This window comes from Hyperolius riggenbachi, chromosome 9, assembly GCF_040937935.1.
Source record: "Hyperolius riggenbachi isolate aHypRig1 chromosome 9, aHypRig1.pri, whole genome shotgun sequence".
NCBI lineage: Eukaryota > Metazoa > Chordata > Amphibia > Anura > Hyperoliidae > Hyperolius > Hyperolius riggenbachi.
This window is the reverse complement of record NC_090654.1, coordinates 263152428-263178017: the sequence shown is the minus strand read 5'-3', so window position 1 is coordinate 263178017 and position 25590 is coordinate 263152428. Positions and strand designations below refer to the sequence as shown.

General features: G+C 47.3%; 1 protein-coding gene across 1 annotated transcript in view; it reads right to left on the bottom strand.

Moving 5' to 3' along the window:
* Positions 1–14846: 14846 nt before the first annotated feature.
* The window catches only part of GTF2A1 (general transcription factor IIA subunit 1), a 58704-nt gene continuing 47960 nt past the window's right edge, over positions 14847–25590 (bottom strand). The window contains exons 8-9 of the mRNA XM_068254440.1: positions 23551–23640; positions 14847–16496 (exon numbers count right to left, since the gene is read on the bottom strand). Coding sequence (XP_068110541.1) covers positions 16389–16496; positions 23551–23640 — 198 coding nt within the window. The 3' untranslated portion in view covers positions 14847–16388. The remainder of the gene's footprint in view (positions 16497–23550; positions 23641–25590) is intronic.

Below are 25590 nucleotides of genomic sequence, written 5' to 3'. Positions count from 1 at the left end.
AACACTGCTTTTGACTTCAGCCGGCCAAACTCGTTGTGCTGGAAATTCTTGGAATGCTTTGATCTCTCTCCTACTATAGAAAATATAGAAACTGAAAGCAGGACTCTCTCTCTGTTATTGTCTCACACTGCCCCCTAGTGACAAGTGGCCATAAATTCACATTGAAGCAGTACTAATTAAAAGCAGGGAAAAGTAACAAAGAAGAAATTAAAAAAAATGTGCTAAAATTAATTGGCCTGGAGCACTTGCACGTTTATAAATGAATTGGCTGCTAAGGGGTTAAAAACAACACCTGAAGCGATAGGTATTTGGAGGCTGCAAGATTTATCTCCTTTTAAACAATACCAGTTGCCTGACAGTCCTGCTGATGTTTTAAATTCCTCAGTAGTGTCTGCATCAAACACCTGGAAAAAGCATGAGGCAAATACAGTCATACTTCGTCAAACATCTGATCTGCATGCTTGTTCAGGGTCTATGGTTTAGGCCTCTTTCACAGTGCGACGTTAAAGTAGCACGTTAGAACATGTTTTAACGTGGACTAACGCACAGCAATACTACGTCTGTGCAACATTCACAGTGCACACGTTGCGTTTGTGTGTAACGTGTAGCATTATTAGAAAGTGCTGCATGCTGTGCGTCATTCACGTTATTAGCTGCATTGGACTGTTTGCACATGCTCAGTAATGACATGGAAGCATACTTTTCATTGCCTTTATGCAACGATAACAGGGCATAGAGTTGCGTTGTGACGTTTTTGGGACGTTGTGTTGTTAGTTTGCGTTGCGACTTTAACGTTGCATCAAAACGCAACGTCCCACTGTGAAAGTAGCCTTAAAGAGATTCTGAAGCCAGATTAAAAATGGCTTTTTAGCTTATGTTCTAAAACGCCGCTATCCCACGGCATAACGAGGGCTCTTTACCCCCCAAATCCCCTCTGCTACCTCCGGGGAGCGCATCCGTGTGAGGCAGGGCTATGAGCTGCAGCCCTGCCTCACATGCGTCTGTCAGCGGCGGATCTCCGCCTCTACCCCGCCCCTCTCAGTCTGCCTTCGCTGAGAGGGGCGGGGGAGAGGCGGAGATCCGCCGCTGACAGACGCATGTGAGGCAGGGCTGCAGCTCATAGCCCTGCCTCACACGGAAGCACTCCCTGGAGGTAGCAGAGGGGATTTGGGGGGTAAAGAGCCCTCGTTATGCCGCGGGATAGCGGCGTTTTAGCAGGAGCAAACATGCCCCTGCCGAATATAAGCTAAAAAGCCATTTTTAATCTGGCTTCAGACTCTCTTTAAGGTATTAGAGGCAGAGGATCAGCAGGACAGCCAGGCAATCTGCATTTTTTAAAAGGAAATGAATATATCAGCCTCCATATCCCTCTATCACTTTTTCCTAGTCACCTTCCATTACCGCCCACATTTAAAGTCATGTGCGTTGCTATGGAAGCAGCTTGTGTAACTAAGGGAGGGCATGCTCCTTACAGCGCTGCTTAGTAAGGCACGCACCGCGCGTGCACCTGCACATTAAGCTGCGCTGCTTTTTGTTCGTAAATGTTCTGAGATTAATGTAATTTCGACACATAGACTTCACAGTACAGGTACATTTTAAGCCTGGTTTTGAGAAGCATTTCAGACCAAGCCTGCAGCTGTTTGTGGCTTGTCAAGCAGTCACTATTGCCATGGCCGAGGGGAGGGGGTGGGGGACCCCAAATAAGAGCTTCTGTTTGGAATTACTGGAAAATCCTGGAGAAGTGGCGGATGTTGGCTCAGGTGGTTGTTAAATAGACAAGACCAGGCGACTGGTTCTCCGGCCAACCAGGGAGAGAGCCTCTATAATGACATTCAGTCGAGAGTTTCTAATTTTGGCCAATGCTTTGTCCACAAGAGCTACTGAGAAGAAAGGAGACGGGAGGTTCTCAGAACTCAGAAGAGAAGGAACGCAAGGACAACAAGCTGGGGATGAGGCCCTCCAGGTCACTTCAAAGAGTCCTTTCACTCACCCACCAGGAGGAGACACTCAGAGCCCAGTTTACTAAGGCTGGAGAGCCTGTGTGACCAGCAAACCTGGACGGGAGTCTAACAAACATAACGATGTTTGCAAGCCTCCCCTGGGTCATATCAGATCGTGGTGACAATTGTTAAAAGCTGAATGAGATGGCAGGTAGGGCAAGAAGCAAACATACACCTGAAAGCAAACCTGAAGTGAGATAATACATTTAAGTTTCATTGTTTTCCGATACAGCAAGAGTTAAGAAACTTCAGTTATGTATGCAAAACAGCCCAACTTGGGTCTGAGACAGTCCTATTTTCTGAAGCACTAATTTCAACCTGTATCTCACTGTTTCTTGTTTGTTTTGTTTTTTTTAGTTTTGCTGCAGGAAAGTTCAAAGGGTCATTATTTCTGCTGTTTTATAGATTAAAATACAGAGTGTGGTTTGTAAACTGCAAATATGACAGAATGATGCAATGTTATTAATAAAATCCATGTTCTTGCTACTAATGTTCTATTAATTATCTGTACTACACATACAATTAATTATATCACAATTTTATTTTCACTTGTCACTTGAAAGAGGAAACCTGCGACCTTCATGACAAGGGCTGAACTGCGGCCCAAAACATATAAGCCTTTCTGTCACCAATGTTTTGTGATTTGCACAATAAAATAAAAAGTTTTGGCATTTAAAGAGAACCCGAGGTGGGTTTGAAGAATGTTATCTGCATACAGAGGCTGGATCTGCCTATACAGCCGAGCCTCTGTTGCTATCCCAAACCCCACTAAGGCCCCCCTGCACTCTGCAATCCCTCATAAATCACAGCCACGCTGCTGACAAACAGCTTGTCAGAGCTGGCTGTTTTTATCTCTATAGTGTCAGTCTGCTGCTCTCCCCGCCTCCTGCAGAACTCCAGTCCCCGTCTGCATCCTTTCCCTCCCTGCTGATTGGAGGGAAGGGACGGGGGCAGGGACCGGAGCTATGCAGGAGGCGGGGGAGCAGCTGAGACTGACACTACAGATGTAAACACAGCCTCACAGCATGGCTGTGATTTATGAGGGATTGCAGAGTGCAGGGGGACATTAGTGGGGTTTGGGATAGCAACAGAGGCTGGGCTGTATAGGCAGATCCAGCCTCTGTATGCAGATAACATTCTTTAAACACACCTCGGGTTCTCTTTAATGGTGTGTTGCGGACCTTTCCTTCTTGGATACTTCCTGAATATAATTTAAGATGGGAGGAGGCGCCCTAATAGTGATACAATATGTAGTGAGTGGAGGTAAGTAATAGGAAGTCTTACCTCGAGATGAGAGGTTCATCAATAAAAAGTCAATGCGTTTCAAGGGACCTGCCCGATTCCTCAAGCCAATATGCCGAACGGAGATACACAGCTCAGAAATGGTCTTGTTTTGACCTGAGGAAGCAGGCAGGTCCTGTGAAATGCATTGTCTTTTTATTGGTGTCTAACAATAAAAATCTTATCATGAGGTAAGATTGTTCCTATTATTTACTTCCACTCACTTCATATTGTATCATAATTGGGGCGCCTTCTCCTCTGTCTCCTCCCCTGTCCCAGGAGTTACCTCAGCAACTACATCCAGTGGTCCAATGTTTTCTCTGGAGCCCGACCCACATTGACCCAACCGAGTCATCGAAAGTGTGTGGAGACGGTCCTTCTCCACATGCCCAAAATTGTGGTTGCCTATAGCAACCCACGTTTGTGAGTAGTAGTTATTTCTTTACATTTCGCAGAAATACTAGACTATTGGCGCTCCTGGTGCTCTTCTTGTCTCCTTTTCTTACCGGTACCTGTGTTTCTAAACCTGAAATTAATCTACCGGACCTCCCAGAATGAATATAATATAAACAGTCAGTGCAGACTGTTTAGAGCAATTGCAGTCTCGTAATTACGGACAGTGCAGTCCGTAATTACGAGACTGCAATTTCTGTAAACGTCTAGCCAGGGCCGGTTTAAGCAACAATGGGGCCCCAGGGCAGAATAAACCGGGGGGCCCCCCAACAGACACCCCAGAACAAAAATCGGCATTAAGGGACCTTTTTTGCAGCTGGTATAATCAGGGTGTGAAGCCCCAATCGGTCGGAGCTCCACATTCTGGCTATCCCAGCCTTCATGAGGGACAAGGGGTTAAAAAGTTTCAGGAGGGGGGACCCCACATAATTAAAAAAAAAAAAAATTCCCACACTTTAAACATAAATAAAAAAATTGGGAAAATAGGAAAAAATGCCAGTGATCTTCATACAGCCATATTGCGGCTGTATAGCGATCCCTGGCCAAAGCGATGCGGCTGCAGAGGGGTTTCCAGGAGGACCCCCTGGAAACCCCGTCAGGAAATGTATTGCTCTCTCTTTTGATGCATGTAAAATTACACTACTAGGTTTGCTACTAAAAGTGACATTTACCGCATTTAAAAGTATACTTTTTTCCTTTGAAACTTTAAAATCTATTTTCTCAAAAGCGATAGAGTCTTTTTGAAAAATTGTTTTTTTCCTCTTATTCCCAATGATCTCCTTAACATATCCTGCAAATTTAGAGTTTCTAGCATTTAACCTGCTGAGCGGTCTGGACGAGCTCAGCTCGTCCAACACCGCCAGAGGCTGCCGCTCAGGCCCTGCTGGGCCGATTTCAATGAAATAAAAAGCAGCACACGCAGCCGGCACTTTGCCAGCCGCGTGTGCTGCCTGATCGCCGCTGCAGCGCGGCAATCCGCCGCGTGCAGCGGCGAAAGAGGGTCCCCCCAGCCGCCCGAGCCCAGCGTAGCCGGAACAAACAGTTCCGGCCAGCGCTAAGGGCTGGATCGGAGGCGGCAGACGTCAGGACGTCGGCTGACGTCCATGACGTCACTCCGCTCGTCGCTATGGCGACGATGTAAGCAAAACAAGGAAGGCCGCTCATTGCGGCCTTCCTTGTTTATTCTGGGCGCCGGAGGCGATCGGAAGAACGCCTCCGGAGCGCCCTCTAGTGGGCTTTCATGCAGCCAACTTTCAGTTGGCTGCATGAAATAGTTTTTTTTTTATTTAAAAAAAAACCCTCCCGCAGCCACCCTGGCGATTTAATCAGAACGCCAGGGTGGTTAAGGTGGATTTGCTATTAACCATTAAAGTCGGCGGGTTTTTAAATGTGTATTTTTTTTCCTTTGAAACTTTAAATCGATTTTCTCAAAAACTATAAGGTCGTTTTGAAAAAAATTTTTTTCCTCTTGTAGCCACTGGGGGCCCCTACAAGCTCTGGGGCAATTGCCTCCTTTGCCTCTATGGTAGCGCCGTCCCTGCAGCCAGCTAGTCTCACCAAGATCTCAAATCTCTGCCGATCCCTACATTAGCCGCCATTCTCCCAAAGGATTCAGTTCAAACTCCTAACACTATCATAGAAAGCTCTACATAGGCTATCCCCTCCATACATTCCTTAATTAATCTCCAGATACCATCCCTCCCAAAGCCTTTGCTCCTCCCACAAGACTCTTGTCCTCTAGCTCGATCACCTTCTTTCACTCCAGCATCCTGAACTTCTCACTAAGGCCACATACACACATCAGACCATAGTCTTTTGAAAATGAAAGATCACAGACCAATCTTACCACCCTTCATGTAGTATGAGAGCCATACTCTACACAGTCTTTTCTATGGAGCTGAACTCCACATCAGAAAAAAATCTTTGCAAGATGCTGCACACACAGATGCTGCACACACTCAAAAGATCAGTATCTGCAAAAGATCTGTTCCTGCCAAAAATCCATTCCTGCAAATTGCAATGATAGTCTATGAGATCTGCAGATCATCATACACACATGATTTAACTGACATTCATCTGCAGATCAAGCAATCATCTGCAGATCTGAAAATCCATCCTGGTGGATCTGATCTGCAGATGAATGTCAGTTAAATCATGTGTGTATGATGATCTGCAGATCTCATAGACTATCATTGCAATTTGCAGGAATGGATCTTTTGCAGATACTGATCTTTTGTGTCTGTACAGCATCTGTGTGTGCAGCATCTTGCAAAGATTTTTTTCTGATGTGGAGTTCAGCTCCATAGAAAAGACTGTGTAGAGTATGGCTCTCATACTACATGAAGGGTGGTAAGATTGGTCGGTGATCTTTCATTTTCAAAAGACTATGGTCTGATGTGTGTATGTGGCCTAAGGCTCATCAATGAGATGCAAATATTTCCGAGTACATGCAGAACTATATACATTTTGTATGCAAATTTTTGCCGCTTAACCACTTGCCGACCGCACACTCATAACGTGCGTCGGCAAAGTGGCAGCTGCAGGACCAGCGACGCAGTACTGCGTCGCCAGCTGCAGCCTAATTAGTCAGGAAGCAGCCGCTCGTACGAGCGGCTGCTTCCTGTCAAATCACGGCGGGGGGCTCCGTGAATAGCCCGCGGGCCGCCGATGGCGGCTCGCAGGCTAGATGTAAACACAAGCGGAAATAATCCGCTTTGTTTACATTTGTACGGCGCTGCTGCGCAGCAGCGCCGTAAGGCAGATCGGCGATCCCCGGCCATTCAGCGGCCGGGGATCGCCGCCATGTGACAGACCACATCCTGTCACTGGCTGCACAGGACGGATAGCGTCCTGTGCAGCCCGGAACACCAGGGGGAGGCAGCAGGTAGGAGAGGGAGGGGGAATTTCGCCGCGGAGGGGGGCTTTGAGGTGCCCCCCCCCGCCACCCACAGCAGGCAGGAGAGATCAGACCCCCCCAGCACATCATCCCCATAGGGGGGAAAAAAGGGGGGCAATCTGATCTCCCTGCCTGCACCCTGATCTGTGCTGGGGGCTGCAGAGCCCACCCAGCACAGATCAATCAAACCAGCGCTGGTCCTTAAGGGGGGGTAAAGGGTGGGTCATCAAGTGGTTAAAAATGGACCAATCAACACCACCAAGTCATTGATTGGTCCGCCTATATTTGCATCCAGAATCGACATAATCCTGCATGAAATCAGAAACATGTATTATTATTAATTGGATTTATAGAACACATTACGCAGAGCTGTACAATAAATAAGGTTACAGACGTTGATATATAGGGGTGACAGTCAACATACAACAGACAGAAAGCAATAAGGTACACAATGTCAGATCATACACAGCCCCGTTTCTATGGGCGTGCAAATAGTGCAATTGCCCGGGGCGCCAGATTGAGTGGCAGGAGAGGGGGAGGGTGCAGCGGTGGGGGGAGCGGGCATAGTAGTTACAACTCACCTGCCACGATCCCTGCACGTACGCAGCCTCTCTTCCTCTCCCAGGCGACCGTCGTGCTGGTAACAGCGCCGCCTTGTGATGACGTGACCGCATGCCATCTCAGGGGTGCGCTGTTACCAATGCAGGAAGGAGATAAAGGCTGCGGGGGATTGCGGAAGGATGGGGAGTTGTAACTATGTATGTAACTATGATATGCCTGCTCCCCCCGCCGCTGGAGGCACCTACCTATGTAACCTACAGTATAATGGAGGCACCTACCTAACCTATACTTGGGGCACTTACCTATATAACCTATATTCTGGGAACCTACTTATCTAACCTATACTGGAGGCACCTACCTATCTAACCTACCCGGGGCACCTACCTATTTAACCTATACTCGGGGAACCTACCTATCTAAGGTATACTGGAGGCACCTACCTATCTAACCTACTCAGGGCACCTACATATCTAACCTATACTGGTGGCAACTATACAGGCTACCCTGTACTGGAGGCACATACCTAGCTAACCTATACTGGGGGCAACTATGCATTGGGGGGGGGGGGCTGTAGCTGGCTAACTACACTGGGGGCATCTAGACCTGGCTAACTCCTCTGATCATACACTTGAGTAATAGTCTCAGTAATTTAGGTTGACGTTACTCTGTGAGCAGAGTGCACAGATACACAAGGAGGGAGGGCCCTGCTAAAGGCTTACAATATTAAGGAAAGGGGTAGCGACATAATAGGAGGGTGCTGAGTGGAAATTACCGTGCTGCAATGTCAAATTGTGGAGAACTACTGGTGAATTCTGGTAAATTTGATTCAATCGCTTTACTACCCTTTAAACGCGAACTGCCTAGGGCCTTGGTTATATACACAGCCAGAGTAAATGTAATCAGGATGGTCTACTCAGCTGGGTCAGCGTTTATCAACATTTTATTAGTAAGTGCCCCTTTGAAAACCCTGTACTCGCCGAGTACCCCCTAGCATAGTAAACATTATCACAAGTACCCCTTGACAGATATACATTTAGGCCTCTTTTCCACGGACTGTTGATAGGCAGTGAAATGCCTCTCAAACTCTCACAACTGCTCGCTGCTGCCTGGTAACTGCTCATCGCTGCTGCCTGGTAACTGCTCATCGCTGCTGCCTGGTAACTGCTCATCGCTGCTGCCTGGTAACTGCTGCTCGCTGCTGCCTGGTAACTGCTCGCTGCTGCCTGGTAACTGCTCGCTGCTGCCTGGTAACTGCTTGCTGCTGCCTGGTAACTGCTTGCTGAGCACACAGTTTAACTGTCCGTGAACAAGGACTGAGGCCTTGTTCACATGATAGGCATTTTTGTTAAATTTTAAGTGCGGGTAATTTTCAAAAATCGCCCTGAAAGCGCTTGTGCAATGATTCTCTGTGAGAGAGCTCATATCATAGCGGTTCGTTTGCGATCAGCTTTGAAAAGCGGTACTCGGGCCATTTTTGAGGCGATTTGCCTGAATGGAAGGTATAGAAAAAACCCCACAAAACGCTCACAAAATCGCTTTAGCAAGCGATTGCATGAGCGTTTTTTTAAGAAAAGAAAAATACATTGCATTTATTGTTTCCGGATCTTTTTCCAGATCAAAAGACGGAAGCGCTTACAAAAACGAGCGAACGTGCAGAAAATCTCGAAAAAAAAAAGGACAAAATATGGAAATACAGAGACACGGTAAGTATAAAAGTTTTATTGAAAGCTAATCAATCGGCCCCCCCAAAGCACCGCATAATCGCTTTTTTTAAGCAATTTCTGCAGCGCTTATATACTTTGCATTGAGCGGAAACATGCTCAATATGCTGCATGTCCGGCGACTGCGATTACCCCTAATCGCAATGGCACAAATGGGTTCCCCCTCACTCACTTTCATTGGCAAAGCGTTTTTTGGGAATCTCCGGCGATCGCAACACACTGCCCAAAGCACCCTAGTGGGTTCCTATCCTAAAAGTGAATGCAGAACTTATAAGGCGCCCTTATGTTACTCAATTTTCCTGCAGGTGGAATTGACCAATTTACTTTTTTGAGCAGGATGGAAAATATTGGTCATCGAGCATAAAAGACAACTTTACTTACGGTAACGTCTTTTCCGGTAGTCAGGAGGACAGCACCCCTGGATGAGACTTGTCTCCCTCCCCACCGTGGACAGGAACTGCAAAAGAACAAATTTGCATAAGCAACAGGCAGCCTGCTATATAAGCCACTTACTTTGCTGCTATACCTCAGTTAATATAAAAGATAATACGGACACTAAAATGCTTATACAAACCTCTGATGCTCCACCCAAAAAGGGCGGGTTGTAGGGGTGCTGTCCTCCTGACTACCGGAAAAGACGTTACCGTAAGTAAAGTTGTCTTTCCCGGATCGTCACTCGGACAGCACCCCTGGATGAGACGATATACTAGAGATCAGGTTTAGGGCGGGACCACTGCTTGCAGAACCTTCCTTCCAAAGGATAAATCTGTGCTTGCAGATACATTGAGTCGATAATGTTTTACAAAGGTGTTATGACTCGACCATGTTGCAGCTCTGCATATCTGCTCAACGGAGGCCCCTGCCCTCTCTGCCCATGAAGTAGAAATGCCTCTCGTAGAATGAGCTCTGACCGAGGATGTTAATGTCTTCCCCTGCACCTGGTATGCTGCTACAATTGCCTGTTTGATCCAGCGCGCTAAGGTTGTCTTGGAAGCTCTATTTCCTTTTGTCTTCCCAGCAAATAGGACAAACATTGCGTCTGACTTTCTCCAAGAATTAGACCTTTCCAAATACTGTAATAGACTCCTTCTTACATCCAGTAGATGTAGTCTCTTCTCTTTATCATTTGTTGGATTTTCACAAAATGATGGGATATATATTTCTTGGTTCCTGTGGAAAGAAGAAACAAATTTCGGTAGAAATGCTGCGTCCGGACGTAATGTTACTCTATCCTCTGAAATAACACAGTACGGCTGTTTTATGGATAGCGCTTGTAACTCTCCTATCCTTCTTGCTGTAGTAATAGCTATAAGAAATATGGTTTTTAATGTCAGGAATTTGTCCGATACCTGAGATAAAGGTTCAAATGGAGACTCACATAATCCCTGTAATACCACATTAAGATCCCAAGCAGGTATTCTTGATCTTACAGATGGCTTTAGTCTCTTTAACGCCTGAAAAAAACGGATAATATAGTCTTCCTGTGCTAATTTTCTTTCCAGAAACACACTTAATGCTGAAACCTGAACCTTCAGAGTACTAATACTGAGGCCCTTCTTATAGCCACACTGTAAGAATTCCAAAACTGATCTAAGTGATTTATTGTTGAAAGATCTGTTAGTGCACCAGTCATTAAAGACTCTCCATGCCTTCTGGTAAATTACTCTAGTTACCTTCTTTCTACTATTGAGCAATGTCTCTGCAAGACCATCTGAGAACCCCTTGGATTTCAGTATTACCCACTCAGGTTCCAGGCTGATAGGTGAAGTAGACTCAGATCTGGATGCAACACTGGGCCCTGCGATAACAAGTCCTGCATCAGCGGTAGGACTATTGGCTCTGATATCGCTAGAGATTGAAGTAATGTGAACCAAGGACGTTTGGGCCACAATGGGGCAATCAATATGACCCTTGCTTTGTCCTGAATGATCTTCTTCAATACTCTTGAAAGTAATGGAATTGGCGGAAAGGCATACATCATCATGTTGCCCCAACTTATCGAGAACGCATCCACTGCCCAAGGAGAATCCTCCTGATACAGGGCACAAAATCTTTGACATTTTGAGTTCTTTTTCCTGGCGAATAGATCCAGTTCTGGACATCCCTATTGAGAACTTATCATCTGAAAAGCCCTTGGGTTGAGTGACCATTCGTTCTGGTCTAACTTCTCCCTGCTTAGATAATCCGCCACCTGGTTTGATGTCCCCTTTAGATGACGTGCCTGTAACGATCTGACATTGTTCTCTGACCAAAACATAATTTTTGATGTTTGCTTCCATAACATCTGACTCTTCGTGCCTCCCTGTCTGTTTAAAAAGGCTACTACCGCTCTGTTGTCGGATTTTATCATCACATGCGTTCCTTTGATCTGATCCCTGAAGTGTAACAGTGGCCTCCATACTGCTTCTAGCTCTCTGCTGTTCGATGACCTTGAGCTCATCTGTACAGACCATTGTCCCTGAGCCGGAAGAGCATCCAAATGTGCTCCCCAACCCCATAAACTGGCATATGTTGTGATTATGCTTTGATCTGGGTACTTCCATAACCGGCCTGTCGAAAGATGAACTCGATGCTGCCACCAAAGCAGGGATACTTTTATGTTGTGAGGGATAGGGATCCTCTTGTCCAATACCGTAAGGCTCCTGTTCCATGATCTGAGTATCCATAACTGCAGAACCCTTGCGTGGAATTGTCCCCACTGTACTGCGGGAAATGAGGCTGTTAGAAGCCCGAGTATTGCCATTGCTCTTCTCAGTGATATTGTCTTTGCATTCTGAAAGGAAAAAATAGCGTTTAGAATTGCAGTAATTTTTCTATCAGGCATGAAGATCTTCTCTTTCCTAGTATCAATGTTAAAACCTAGAAATTCTATGACCTGGGATGGAACTAAGGAAGACTTCTCCCAATTAATGAGCCAACCCAACTGCTGAAGATAATCTAACGTAGATTCTGTCTGCAATCTTACCCCTTCTGCTGAAGGTCCCCAAATCAGAAAATCATCTAAATATCCGAGGATATTGACTCCCTTTAATCTAAGGTCAGCTAAAACTTCAGACATGACCTTGGTAAACAGCCAAGGGGCAGATGAGAGTCCAAAAGGAAGGGCAATAAACTGAAAATGTCTTACCTCTTCCTCCATATGGACTGCAAATCTTAGATACTGTTGAGATGACGGATGGATGGGTAGGTGAAGGTATGCATCCTTGAGATCTAGGGAGGCAAGAAAATCGTTTTTCTGCAAGAGATGAATCACAGATTTTATATTGTCCATCCTGAACTTTCTGTATTTTACATTTAGATTTAAGCTCTTCAGGTTCAGAATGAACCGGTAAGATCCCTGCGGCTTTTTTTACCAGAAATACTGTAGAATAGAACCCTTTTCCTCTCTGACAACTTGGGACATATCTTATTACCCCCTTGTCTAGTAGGGATAGGACCTCGTTCTGTAATGCCTGACACCTTGTTTGGTCTTGTGGTTGGGGAGTAATGCAAAACCTCAGAGGGGGATGCTGATTGAATTCGATCCGGTATCCCTCTGATACAATCTTTAGCAGCCACTGACTTGTAAACCGAGGCTGCCATTCCTCTAAAAAATTTGCAACCCTCCCCCCCACTGGGATTCTGGCGTCATTGCTTATCCTGCCTCTTGGCCGGATTAAAGTTGGGTTTTGATTTCTGTGGTCTGTATGGAGCCCAACGCTTACCCTTGGAGGACTTGGAGTCCTGCTCTGACCTGTTAGGGGGACGAAATGGCCGCTTATACTGGAATGGTCTTTTCTTCTCTGGAAAATTTTTCTTTCTATCTGAAGTTCTATCTAGTGTATCATCCAACTTGGATCCAAACAGAAGCCCACCTTCACATGGTATTCCGCACAATTTCGATTTTGAGGCATTATCACCACTCCAAGTTTTAACCCATATGCCTCTTCTAGCTGAGTTAACCAAGGCAGTTGTTCTGGCCGTAAGCTTAACAGTGTCATCCGATGCATCCACCATATAATTGGAGGCATTTAGAACCTTAGGAAAGTCATTAAGAATTTCGTCTCGAGGAACCCCAGAAGCAATTTTATCTTGCATTTCTATTAGCCATGATCTTAATGATCTGCTCACTGCAGTGGAGGCTACTGCGGGTTTAAAAGTCAAGGAAGAGGATTCCCATGCTCTACGCAGAAGGTTGTCCATCTTTTTGTCAATTGGGTCTTTCAGACTACCAAAGTCTTCAAATAATAAATCCGTTTTCTTTGACACCCTTGAAAAAGATGGGTCCAACCTAGGCGGAGGGCCCCAAAATCCCTGGTCCTCCGGAGAGAAAGGATAACGATTGGATAAGGATCTAGGCCAAAAGGCTCGCTTCTCAGGGTTATCCCATTCCTTCTTAATCATACCCTTTAGGGTGGAATGAACTGGGATAAACTGAGGCTGGGGATCCGCCAAAGTTTTGTACATCTCATCCAAAGGTGTCAAAGACTTTTTCTCTGTCTTGATACCCATTGTATCATACATAGCCCCCAATAAATCTTTCATTAAATCAGTTGAGAAAGCAAATTTTGATTTGTCAATATTAGAGACCTCCTCTTCCATATCTGATGGCTGATCTAACACAGAAATCTCTCCCTCAGATAATTCAGAACCTTCTATTTCACTCTCTCTTCTACGCTTAGATCCGGAGGAACCCGGCTGAGGCAAATTCAGAACAGGGGATGCCGGAACAACAACTGTAGGCACTGAATCCATATTTCCACTAGTTCCTGGAACATCAGAAGGAACTATAGGCTGTGAAGCAATGGCAGAGTCTTTAATCTCTTTAATTGCTGAAGACATCTCAGATCTCATCCAGCCCATTAAATCTTTAAATATGACAGGGGATTCATCCTTAACAACCTTCTCTGTACAATTCTGACATAACTTCTTAGAGGATGATGAAGAAAAACAATTGTTACAAATTGCACACTTCTTCTCAGACCTGCTTGACCCATGCTGACCGGATTGAGCAGCAGATTTGTCAGTTTTATCACTTTTATCAGATTTGTCCGACTTGTCATGTTTTTTAGGCTACAAAAAAACACAAACAAGGAACAAATATTACTAGAGGTTCCATAGTAAATAATAATAACAAGCAGGAGTATTTCAGATACCACATCTACTTGCCAGAGAGGGGTCTTGTCCAGACTTAGCAGACTGCAAAGGAGCTGAACCTGAAGCGTCCTCCATGACTTCCAGTAACATCTGAGTCATGGACTCACCTCCAAATAAATACCTCTAACAGACCCAGCTGATAACACTTAATGCCGCCCCTGCCGCATAAATTATGCAAATCAGCTCACATACCTTAAGTAATCAGCCTAGGCTGATTCCCTCTCACCGCCGCGGCCCTGCCGCCTGATTGGCCCGGCGTCCTGATGTAATTACAATCAGCTGTTGCGCTGATTCACCTTTCTCCGCCGCGGCCCCTGCCGCTCTGCAGACCTCAGATCACGCGGGACGCCAGCGCGTGACTACTTCCGGGTAAAGCGGAAGTGACCTCTTCATGCGCGCGCCTGCGTGCATAACACCGCTGCCTTCCTTGGAGAAGCCTCCCATTCGCTGCAGGACTCCCCACTGATCACTGCTCAGCTCTAATGGGAGTCCTGCTACACGCTGCCCCTGCCGACTGACATGGATGGCACCCTGGAGACCTCTCCCTCCGTTCCGTCCGGGACAGGAAACTATACTGAGGTATAGCAGCAAAGTAAGTGGCTTATATAGCAGGCTGCCTGTTGCTTATGCAAATTTGTTCTTTTGCAGTTCCTGTCCACGGTGGGGAGGGAGACAAGTCTCATCCAGGGGTGCTGTCCGAGTGACGATCCGGGAAATATCCATACCATAACATTCCCAATGTCAGTGGGAAAAAAACGACCCAACTCTTGTTTTTAAAATAACTTTAATTAAAGGTATTTGCAAAGGTAAAATATTAAAACATATTAGATCAAATAAGTCGTCTAATCAAAGAGTCTAAAGCGTGGCATTTAAAAACATAAGACAAAAATGAAAAAAAAAAAAAGAGCAACGTCAATCTGCCATTGTACAGAATTTTACAGACATAATAAATACCTTTGCCCCGCCCTCCCCCCTCCCCTCTCCACAGAACTTTATATGTACAACAGCAGTTGATTTTAGTAGCGGAAAAAAAACAAAAACAAAAAAAACATCAGACCCCTATAAAAATCCAATCTCGGGACCCCCCCATGAGACACAGGAGCGGCCCCACATACAAAGAAATTCACATTTAACAAACCTTAGGCTGCGTCGTGTCGTCTCCCCCGGACAGTGTATGGAAAGTGGAAGCAGGAAGGATTGGGGAGAGCCCCAGAGAGCGGCCCGAGGCCGGGAAGAAGGTGGGACCTCGTATGGGTGCTGGAGAAAAGGGGCAACATCGCTTCTACAACTGCCCTCAATGCCCACCCTTAAAATTCTGACAGTCCGTATAAAAACCAGAACGTAAGGTGAGTGGCGGCCACTGAGGGGCAGCTCGGGAGCTGAGATACCCCAAAAAACCAACCTCGGGGGCTCCGCTTCTAATACACAAAAATTGGAGGCTGGGTCAGTTTCACCGCAGCCTCAGTCTCTTTATCTGTTAGCATAGGCACTAGTCACAAGGCAGTAATATTGCCCCCCACTGCTTACATCTCCTGCTGCCCCGCCGGCGCAGCAACGCTCTACGCCGGTAAGACAGCGGCGGCTCGACAATCAGTGTGCAGCGGCGGCGGCAGCTGCTGGGGACCCGGGAATGGATGAGGAGTCCAACATGGAGGTCGCAGCAGCCCGAATCCCTTCTCATGGAGAATAAAAACCTTCCACCGGGGGCAGCCATGTCAACTGGAAGGCATAGAGGAAACGGCACCATGAATGGAGGGGGTGCAGAAATGACAGATTGGGGTCAACAAAGAAGAAGGTTGAGTAGCGAGACGATCTGGACGTAAACAAACACAGGAGAATGAGCCCCTGGCAGACAGACACCGGCCAGGGAGATGAGGAGGTTAAAGACTGAACTGTTGGGGTGACGGCAGCCCATGATTGGCTGGGAAGAAGGAGGGGCCAAGAATAAAAGCACTTAATATGGGGATAAAACCAGCCGATCGACCCAGGGGTATACAGAACAAACAAGTTATAAAAACGCTCTGAAGCGATTGTTGTGTAGCCGAGGGAAGGGGGGAGAGGGGGAGAAGGGGCAGAGACGGGGCAAAAAGTTCATAAAACCGCTGCGGGGGGGTGGGCACAGCTCCGGTCATCAGTCTCTTCTGCAGTGCAGCCCCTCCGCCAATCCCACAGGGAGACGCCTCTTTGCTTTCTTCTCATTGGTACCGGGGAAAAGGGGCGTTTCCCCGCTTGAAAAGATTTTTGAGTTTAACCAGTTTCAGTTCCGTCTTACTGATTCCACTCATTGCCCCCTCTAGACACCCTCCATGGGGGGAGGGAGGGGGGGGCAGGGGGCGATTCTCACCACTCCGCATCGCCGATGGCTTTGGAGAAGACAAAATCGCGACCGTTCAGATTCATAATCCCGTCTTTGAGATGAAATTTCCACTTGTTTTTACTCCTATGGATCTAAAAAAAAAAAAATCAAAAAGATAAGCATACAAAAAAAATAAAATAAATCTCCAGCAAGCATACAAGACATATAGCAGATCAATCAAAATTCACTTTTCAGTGGTCAGCCTGCAATGAATTGTGCTTTGCATAAACAGTGCCTTGCAAAAAATGCTGTGTCTGATGCAAACCCAACACATTCCATCACCCCAAAAACACCATCCCTACAGTGAAACATGGTGGTGGCAGCATCATGCTGTGCGGTTGTTTTTCAGCAGCAGAGGCTGGGAAACTGGTGCAAATCGAGGGAAAGATGGATGGTGCTAAATACAGGGAAATTCTAGAGCAAAACCTGTGTCAGTCTGTGGGTGATTTGAGACTGGGACAGAGGCTCACCTTCCAGCAGGACAATGACCTGAAGCATACTGCTAAAGCAACACACTTGTGGGAAACATTTAAAGGGGAACTGAAGTAAGAGGTATACGGAGGCTGCCATATTTATTTCCTTTTAATCAATACCAGTTGCCTGGCAGCCCTGCTGGTCTATTTCTCTGCAGTAGTATCTGAATAACACCGGGAACAAGCATGTAGCTAGTCTTGTCAGATCTGACTTTAAAGTCTGAAACACCTGATCTGCCGCATGCTTGTTCAGGGGCTATGGCTAATAGTATTAGAGGCAGAGGATCAGCAGGGCAGCCAGGCAACTGGTATTGCTTAAAAGGAAATAAACATGGCAGCCTCCATCTACCTCTCTCTTCAGTTCCCCTTTAAATGTGTTGGGATGGCCTAGTCAAAGTCCAGACCTCAATCTAATAGAGAATATGTGGTCAAGCTTGAAAATTGCTGATCACAAGTGAAAAGCATCCACCATAAAAGAGCTGGGCAGTTTTGCCGAGACTAGAGGAATGGACAAAAATCTCAGTGGCAAGATGCAGCAATCTCATAGAGACTTATCCAAAGCAAATTGCAGCTTTAAAGGGAACCTGAAGTTGGAGGAATACGTAGGCTGCCATTTTCATTCCTTTATAAGCAAACAATGGCAGTTGCCTGGCTCCCCTGCTGATCTTTTGGCTTTGGTTGTTTTTGAGCCACATACTGCTTAATAAAAAAAGAAACTAAATACTTACTTAAAGCGGAATATAACCCTGCATTTCAACTTTGCTCTAAAACATTATTTACAGCATATTATATGCAAAAAGCATTTTTTTTTTTTACTAGACCAGCCTTGGAAGGGTTAAACACAGACGTTTCAAGTTCCGTGGAGAGATATGCAGAAGTTCAGATTGTTACATTCTATGTATCTATTGATAAACAGTTACACACTCTTTGGCTGTCCTCCAAGCTCCTTCTCAGTGAAAGAGATGAGTCACATTCAACACTTAGATACATTTATGTAAACAAAATGTATCTTTTTCAGGTTCGGATGCATCTGCAGAAATCTCAAGGAACTTTAAAGCCCTGTGTAACCCTTCCAATGCTGGTCTAGTAAAAAAAAAAAAGGTGGTTGCATATAATATACTGTAAATAATGTTTTAGAGCAAAGTTGAAATACAGGGTTATATTCCGCTGGAAGGCTCTGGGTCCTAATGAGCCTTCCCTCTCCTCTTCTGGTGCCCTCGGTGCAATGCTGGCTCCTGCGTTCAAATCTCCCACCGCGGGGGACTTTGGAAGTCTTCAGGAGCTGCTCCTGAAGACAGGCGGCTCCATATGGCACATGCACGATAGAGGGCGATCGCACGCACGCAGTATGGAGCAGCCCATCTTCGGGAGCACTTGGGCTCTCAAAGACTTTCCGAAGTCACCTTCGCCGGCGGAAGGAGCAGTATTTGACCAATTTAGTCAAATACTGCTCCCGGGGACAGCGCAGCACGGAGGGCACTGCGAGAGGAGAGGGAAGGCTCATTAGGACCCAGAGCCTTCACGCTCCTTAGGTAAGTATCTGGTTTCTTTTTTTTTTATGTAGCAGTTCCCATTGGCTATAATTTTCTTCATTGAGGTAAGCCATTTCACTTTATTCTATTTCTAGATCTTTCCCCCTCTTTTGCTTTCACCCTCCTTTGGATAAGTGTTTTATTTGGCTCACTAGTGGCTCTGCAACGCTTTGGAATCATTTAGCTGTTTTGTATCAAGAGCGCGACCGCATCCGGCTGGGCTGGATACCCGAGTGGAGTCGGGCTTATAGATCTGCACCTGCCTGCAGTGGTTGATTACCCATCTGCTACCTCCCTTTGTGAGTACCGCATTCTACATTTTTCACTAATTATACTCTCGGTGATGTACTGCACCATCGGAGCTCCCATTGTCTCTGTGCTTTCTTTTTCCCCCTCAGGGTGGTTTTAGCTCCCCCCCCCCCCCTACCTGCATTTTAATTCCACGTTGTGAGGCAAAAAACCATGAAAAGAAAACATGTCAGGGGGAAGCGAACACTTTTGCGAGGCCCTGTAACGGCTGTTCTCTGCCCAGTTGGATAAGTGGCTTGTGTTTATATTGCGGTCACGGCCGATCGTCCCTGGAGAGAGGACACGGAATTTCGGCGTCTGCAGGACACAGATGACGTTACAGCTGCTCCCCTGTGGAAAACAACCCCGGTATGCGCAGCATAAGCTGCTCTGCGATGATCGACTATATACAGCAAAGTCCCTGTTATCCAGAACTCAAGGAATTTTAGAAGTCTCAACTAACCGGCATGTCTGAGTGATAATGGGACTTAGTTTTGGGGGTGTTCGCAGCCTTTTAAATACTTACCGAGTCTCCAGCGACGTCTTGCAGCCTACCTCTTTGCGGCTTCCAGCGTCCATGCACGGCTCCCAGCATGGCACGTGATCTGATGAGGGTCAGGTGACACGCTGGCTTTTGTGCACGGGGGAAGCCGGAAAGCCACTAGGAGGAAGAGGAAGGCTGCAAGACGTCGCTGGAGGCTAGGTGAGTATTTGTGGGAGGTTTGTGCCTTTTAACCTCCTTGGCGTTCTATTGAGATCGCCAGGGAGCTGCGGGAGGTTTTTTTTTTTATAAAAAAAAAATCTATTTCATGCAGCCAACTGAAAGTTGGCTGCATGAAAGCCCACTAGAGGGCGCTCCGGAGGCGTTCTTCTGATCGCCTCCGGCAAGCATAAGTAACAAGGAAGGCTGCAATGAGCAGCCTTCCTTGTTTGGCTTTCCTCGTCGCCATGGCGACGAGCGGAGTGACGTCATGGACGTCAGCCGACGTCCTGACGTCAGCCGCCTCCAATCCAGCCCATAGCGCTGGCCGGAACTGATTGGTCCGGCTGCGCAGGGCTCGGGCGGCTGGGGGGACCCTCTTTCGCCGCTGCTCGCGGCAGATCGCCGCAGAGCGGCAGCGATCAGGCAGCACACGCGGCTGGCAAAGTGCCGGCTGCGTGTGCTGCTTTTTATTTGAGGAAAATCGGCCCAGCAGGGCCTGAGCGGCAGCCTCCGGCGGTGATGGACGAGCTGAGCTCGTCCATACCGCTCAGGAGGTTAAGCTGGTTGCTTAAGTACATGTATCCGGCATTGGGCGATCCCTGCTGGTGCCAGATACCTAGGACTCCAAATATATATGGAAAATACATTTATATGCACACGCCACACATTGTACAAGCCGTGCTCAGCTATTGTAAAAACCTGCTGTAAATATAAAGCTAAGTGATCCCTCTCTTATACCACAGGAGTCGTCATGATAGTCGTCATTGTATCACGTCTCACTGAGGTTACTATGGACACAGCCAGCGGCAGTGCGGATGCCAACCGTAGGAGTATATTCATATTAACTACTTCCGGACCTTGATGATTGAAATCTACGCCCTGTTTTGATGGCTATCTGGCTGCCAGGGCGTAGATTTCAATCAACCGCCGCTGCGCGCATCCGCCGCTGAATCCCCGCTGTCTCTTGCTGCAGCTCACTTGCTCTGCCTGTCTCTATGACGGCAGAGTCCTGTGAGCAGGTCAGGAGCAGATTTCATTGGCTCCTGGCCCTGTCTTTCAATGTAAGGATTGGCTTACATTGATAGACAATTGGCTTACATTGATAGACATGGTCAGGAGCCAATGAAAGAGGCTCCTGACCGGCTCACAGGAACTCTGCCGTCATGGCCCAGGTTCCCGATGTGCGGCGGTGACGGCGATTGTGTCGGGTATGTGCGGTGATTCGTTGTTATCCGTCGGTGTTCCGCCGTTTCTGGTACCAGCGGTCTCTGGTCCTTAAAGGGAACCTAAACTGAGAAGGATATGGATTTTTCCTTTTAAAATAATACCAGTTGCCACACTCTCCTGCTGATCGTGTGTCTCTAATACTTTTAGCCACAGCCCCTGAACAAGCATGCAGATCAGGTGCTCTGACTGAAGTCAGACTGGATTAGCTCATGCTTGTTTCAGGTGTGTGATTCAGTCAAAGAGATCAGCAGGACTGACAAGAAACTGGTATTGTTTAAAAGGAAACATCCATATCCCTCTCAGTTAAGGCTGCCTTTAAGGGGGCAGAGACCACTGGTACTTAAGTGGTGAAAGGGAGTCTAAAGCGGGTTTTAACTATCATTTGTATGCAGATGACGCCCAGATCTACCTCCACACCCCTGACATGTCCACCACTACCATGGACAAGGTCTCCTCCTGCCTATCAGCCACCTCCTCCTGGATGTCCGCTAGGTTCCTGAAACTAAATCTAGACAAAACGGAATTTATGATCTTCCCACCCCGGCTATGCCTAAACCTCCCAGATGTGCAGGTCACTGTTAACCACACTACCATTCGCCCTACCTCTCAAGCCCGCTGTCTGGGTGTCACCCTGGACTCCGCACTCTCCTTCACTCCCCACATCCAAAACCTCACAAAGTCCTGCAACTTCCACCTTCGTAACATCTGCAAGATCTGCCCTTTCCTGACCTCTGCCACCACCAAACTCCTCATCCATGCCCTCATAATTTCCCGCCTTGACTACTGCAATGCCCTGCTGTCTGGTCTCCCTATGACCCGAATAGCCCAGCTGCAGTCCATCATGAATGCAGCAGCCAGAATTATCCACTCCTCCCATTGCTCCACCACGGTGGCTCCCCTCTGTGAATCCCTCCACTGGCTTCCTATCCAGTCCAGAATCAGATTCAAGATACTGTGTCTGACCTACAAATCTGTCCACAAAACCTGTCCAACCCACATTTCCGATCTTACTCAGAGATACACACCTAGCCGCTCACTCCGCTCCTCCAATGAACTGCGCCTGACCGTCCCCCGTATCACCCAGTCCCATGCACGCCTCCAGGACTTCTCAAGAGCTGCTCCAACACTATGGAACTCCCTACCTCCACCCATTAGGGCAGCCCATTCCTTCAACATCTTCAAGAAGGCCCTCAAAACTCACCTTTTCACTCTGGCCTACCACCCCTCACAATTGCTCTAAACCCGCAGCTGAACTCTGGTCCCCTACCTTTCATGTCCCCACCTCTCCCTCTAGATTGTAAGCCTTTGGGCAGGGTGGTCCTCCTTTTGTGTCCTACCTGATCATGCAACCTCCATTACTGTGAACCCATGCTATGCATCTGAGTGAACTCAAATCGCCTAATCTCCATGCTCCATCCAGTGACTAAGCATTACCTTGTACTCATACTGTGCTGTGTGATCTGGTTTGCTTGTATTCCTGTATTGTAATATTGCTGTATGACACCCCTAAATATTGTCTGTCCCCTAAACGAATGTCCAGCGCTGCGTAATATGTTGGCGCTTTATAAATACAATAAATAAATAAATGGGCAGGACGGAGCAGTCTTCTGGAGCATTCGGGCTTACAAAGACTTATGAAGCCTCCCACTGCAAGGCATTTGAAACGGGAAGCCAGCATTGGAACGCAGGGACCATAAGAGGAAGGGAATGCTCAATAGGACCGAGAACCTTCCCTCTCCTTAGGTGAGTACGTTTTTTTTTACATTCCCTTCAGACTCTCTTTAACTAAACAGCTGTAAAATTGCCATGTGCTATCAGATTCCCCCACATATGGGCAGAGAGTCGGTCTGTACTTATTCAAGAAGTGAGAAATCACATGAACATCCCTGACATTCCATGATTGCTACTCTGCTGCCACCTGCTGGTATCACTCTACAGTGCAGGATCTGCAGCATAACACTGCCACACTATGGCTTCAATTCACTAAGACTAAGGGCTGGTGCACACCACAAGAGCTTTTAAACACTAGAGATTTTAAAGCTCTTGCTAATGCAATGCTATGGGGGATTTTTACAAAATCACATGGCTCTAGGGCAGGCATGGGCAAACTTGGCCCTCCAGCTGTTAAGGAACTACAAGTCCCACAATGCATTGCAGGAGTCTGGCAGCCACAGTCATGACTCAAAGGCAAATGCATTGTGGGACTTGTAGTTCCGTAACAGCTGGAGGGCCGAGTTTGCCCATGCCTGCTCTAGGGTGTGCATAGCACAACTATCAAAGCTTGTGTTTTGCCACAACACCTGGATTGTTTTCCCCAGAGACTGCCTGCAGGCGTTCATGTGCCCGGCCAGTGCATGCATGTTCTGGTCGCGGTGTTCAGCAGTACAGAGATAGTGGGAGAGGTTGTCTCTCGCTCCTCATACACTCCTGCTGCTGGGTGGGTGTGACTTTCGCACAGCAGTGAGGGGGGAGCACTAATTTCAAAATGCCAATGCCGACCAAATGCTAGAGGTCAAACACTAGGGGCAGTGGGGCACGTACCTTATGTGACCACTTGAGGCTTCTAGTGCTTGTCACAAGACACCAAGTTCTCATACAGGACCCCCCCCCCCTCCACCAACCCGATGCGGCATATTGGCACAGCACCAGCCATCCTCTTCCACCCGCTGTATGAATGTGTCCATGCATATAGACATATTCAGCATGTAGGCTATTTTGTTGGCAGACCGGCACAGTGCCATCCCCCACAATCTGTGGCATACTGGCACAGCACCAGCCACCCCCTAACACAGGCACCTCCCTCTTACCCACCTTGTCATACTGGCACTGAGCCACCCCCCTTAACACAGACACCCCCCTTACCCACCTTGTCATATTGGCACCGCGCCACCCCCCATAACAGAGGCACTTCCATCTTACCCACCTTGTCATACTGGCACACAACCACATTCTCTGTGTCAAAGAGCTCCTGTCCCTCCTCATCACTGACGTCATCCTCGCTGTTTAGAGGTTCCTGAAAAACAAGAAGAGATGTTTAGCTGTAAGAATAAGGATGGAAATATCAGATCCTAGGGGGCAGGATGCGTTCCATCTGTAATACAGACTAACCAGCAAGCTCATGGTGAACCAGAACTCATTGGAGTGTTAAAGGGAAGGTTCAGGGTGAGGCAAAAAAAAAAAAAAAATCAAAATCGAAAATCCACTCACCTGGGGCTTTCTCCAGCCCGTGGCAGGCAGGATGTGCCCTCGGCGCCGCTCAGCAGGCTCCCTGTGGTGCCCGGTGACCGACCCGACCTGGCCAGGCCGGCTGCCAGGTCGGGCTTCTTCTGCGCTCCAATCTGCGTTTCACGCGGACGCGCTGACGTCATCGGACGTCCCCTGTGCTGTACTGCGCAGGCTCAGAACTACTGAGCCTGCGCAGTACAGCCCGGAGGACGTCCGATAACGTCAGCGCGCCCGTGTGAAACGCAGATTGGAGCGCAGAAGAAGCCCGACCTGGCCAGGTCGGCCACCGGGAGCCTGCGGAGTGCCTGCCACGGGCTGGAGGAAGCCCCAGGTATGTGGATTTTTATTTTGCCTCACTCTGAACCTTCCCTTTCAGGGGCTACAATGGCCCTAAAAGCCACCTTACTAAAATGCTATGGAAAGCAAAAGTTTGCTTTCTTAAAGAAAACCTGAACTGAAAATGAAAAGTCAAAATAAGCATTACACCAGTCATACTTCCCTCCTGTGTATTCTACTCCTCAATCTCTTTCTCCTCTCCCTGTCCTGTATGTCCATTGTGATCAAGGGAATTCTCCTTCCTCCATTCTGAAAATGGCCATTACACCATAACAGCTTCTTGGTCAGCACACTGTTAAACTGTAACATCGCCCACTTGAGCCATAGGGAAACATAGACATATCAGTTCTCCTCTCAGCTGTAACTGACAGCAACTGATATATAACTGACAGCAACTGATATATTTCAGTTCTGACAAAATGTTGTCAGAACTGGAAGGGATCACTGTAAGAAGAAAATGGTGAGCTTGTGAGAGGAACTGATGGAGAGGTAACTATGTAATGTTCATTTGAAGTTACCTCATGTGTTTATTTTAAATAATTTTATTCAGTACAGGTTCCCTTTAAAACAGAAGGTATTTGCAATAATTCAGATTGGAGTTCTCAGAGCTAACTCCAACTTGAATTATTGCAAATACTTTCTGTTTTAAGAAAGCAAACTTTTGTTTTCCATCTGTAATACGGGAGTGGTTCTTGCTGCCTTTCAGTGCTTAGGCTGGCGGATGAAATTCAGTCTATAATCCGCATAGATGGCTTCTGGTGACTTTACACTAAATTTCCTGTATTGAACAACACAGATACTCTAGTGACTGAATTTCTGTGTCCATCATCAGCGGCAACTGTATTTCAGTTTTATATATGGAGTAAGATGCAGGGGCGCCAACAAGGAGACTCAAGGGTGCTGATATGGAAATTCAGGGGCGTGGTCACGGAGATTCAGGGGTGTGGTCACGGAGATTCAGGGGCGTGGTCATGAACATTCAAAGGTGCCAACAAGAAGATTCAGGGGCACTGATACAGAGATTCAGGGGTGCAGACATGGAAATAAAGGGGGAGGGATATCAGGATTTGTGTTCTTCAATACAGGAAACCATGAAATGTGGGCTACAAACCACCCAAAGCAAAAGAGCAAAACGATCTGCAGCAGCTCTGGCTCTGTACATCTTATCCCACAGCTCTGGGCTATACTGGGAGGAGCCTATCCCACAGCTCTGGTCTATACTGGGAGGAGCCTATCCCACAGCTCTGGGCTATATTGGGAGGAGCCTATCCCACAGCTCTGGGCTATATTGGGAGGAGCCTATCCCACAGCTCTGGGCTATATTGGGAGGAGCCTATCCCACAGCTCTGGGCTATACTGGGAGGAGCCTATCCCACAGCTCTGGGCTATACTGGGAGAAGCC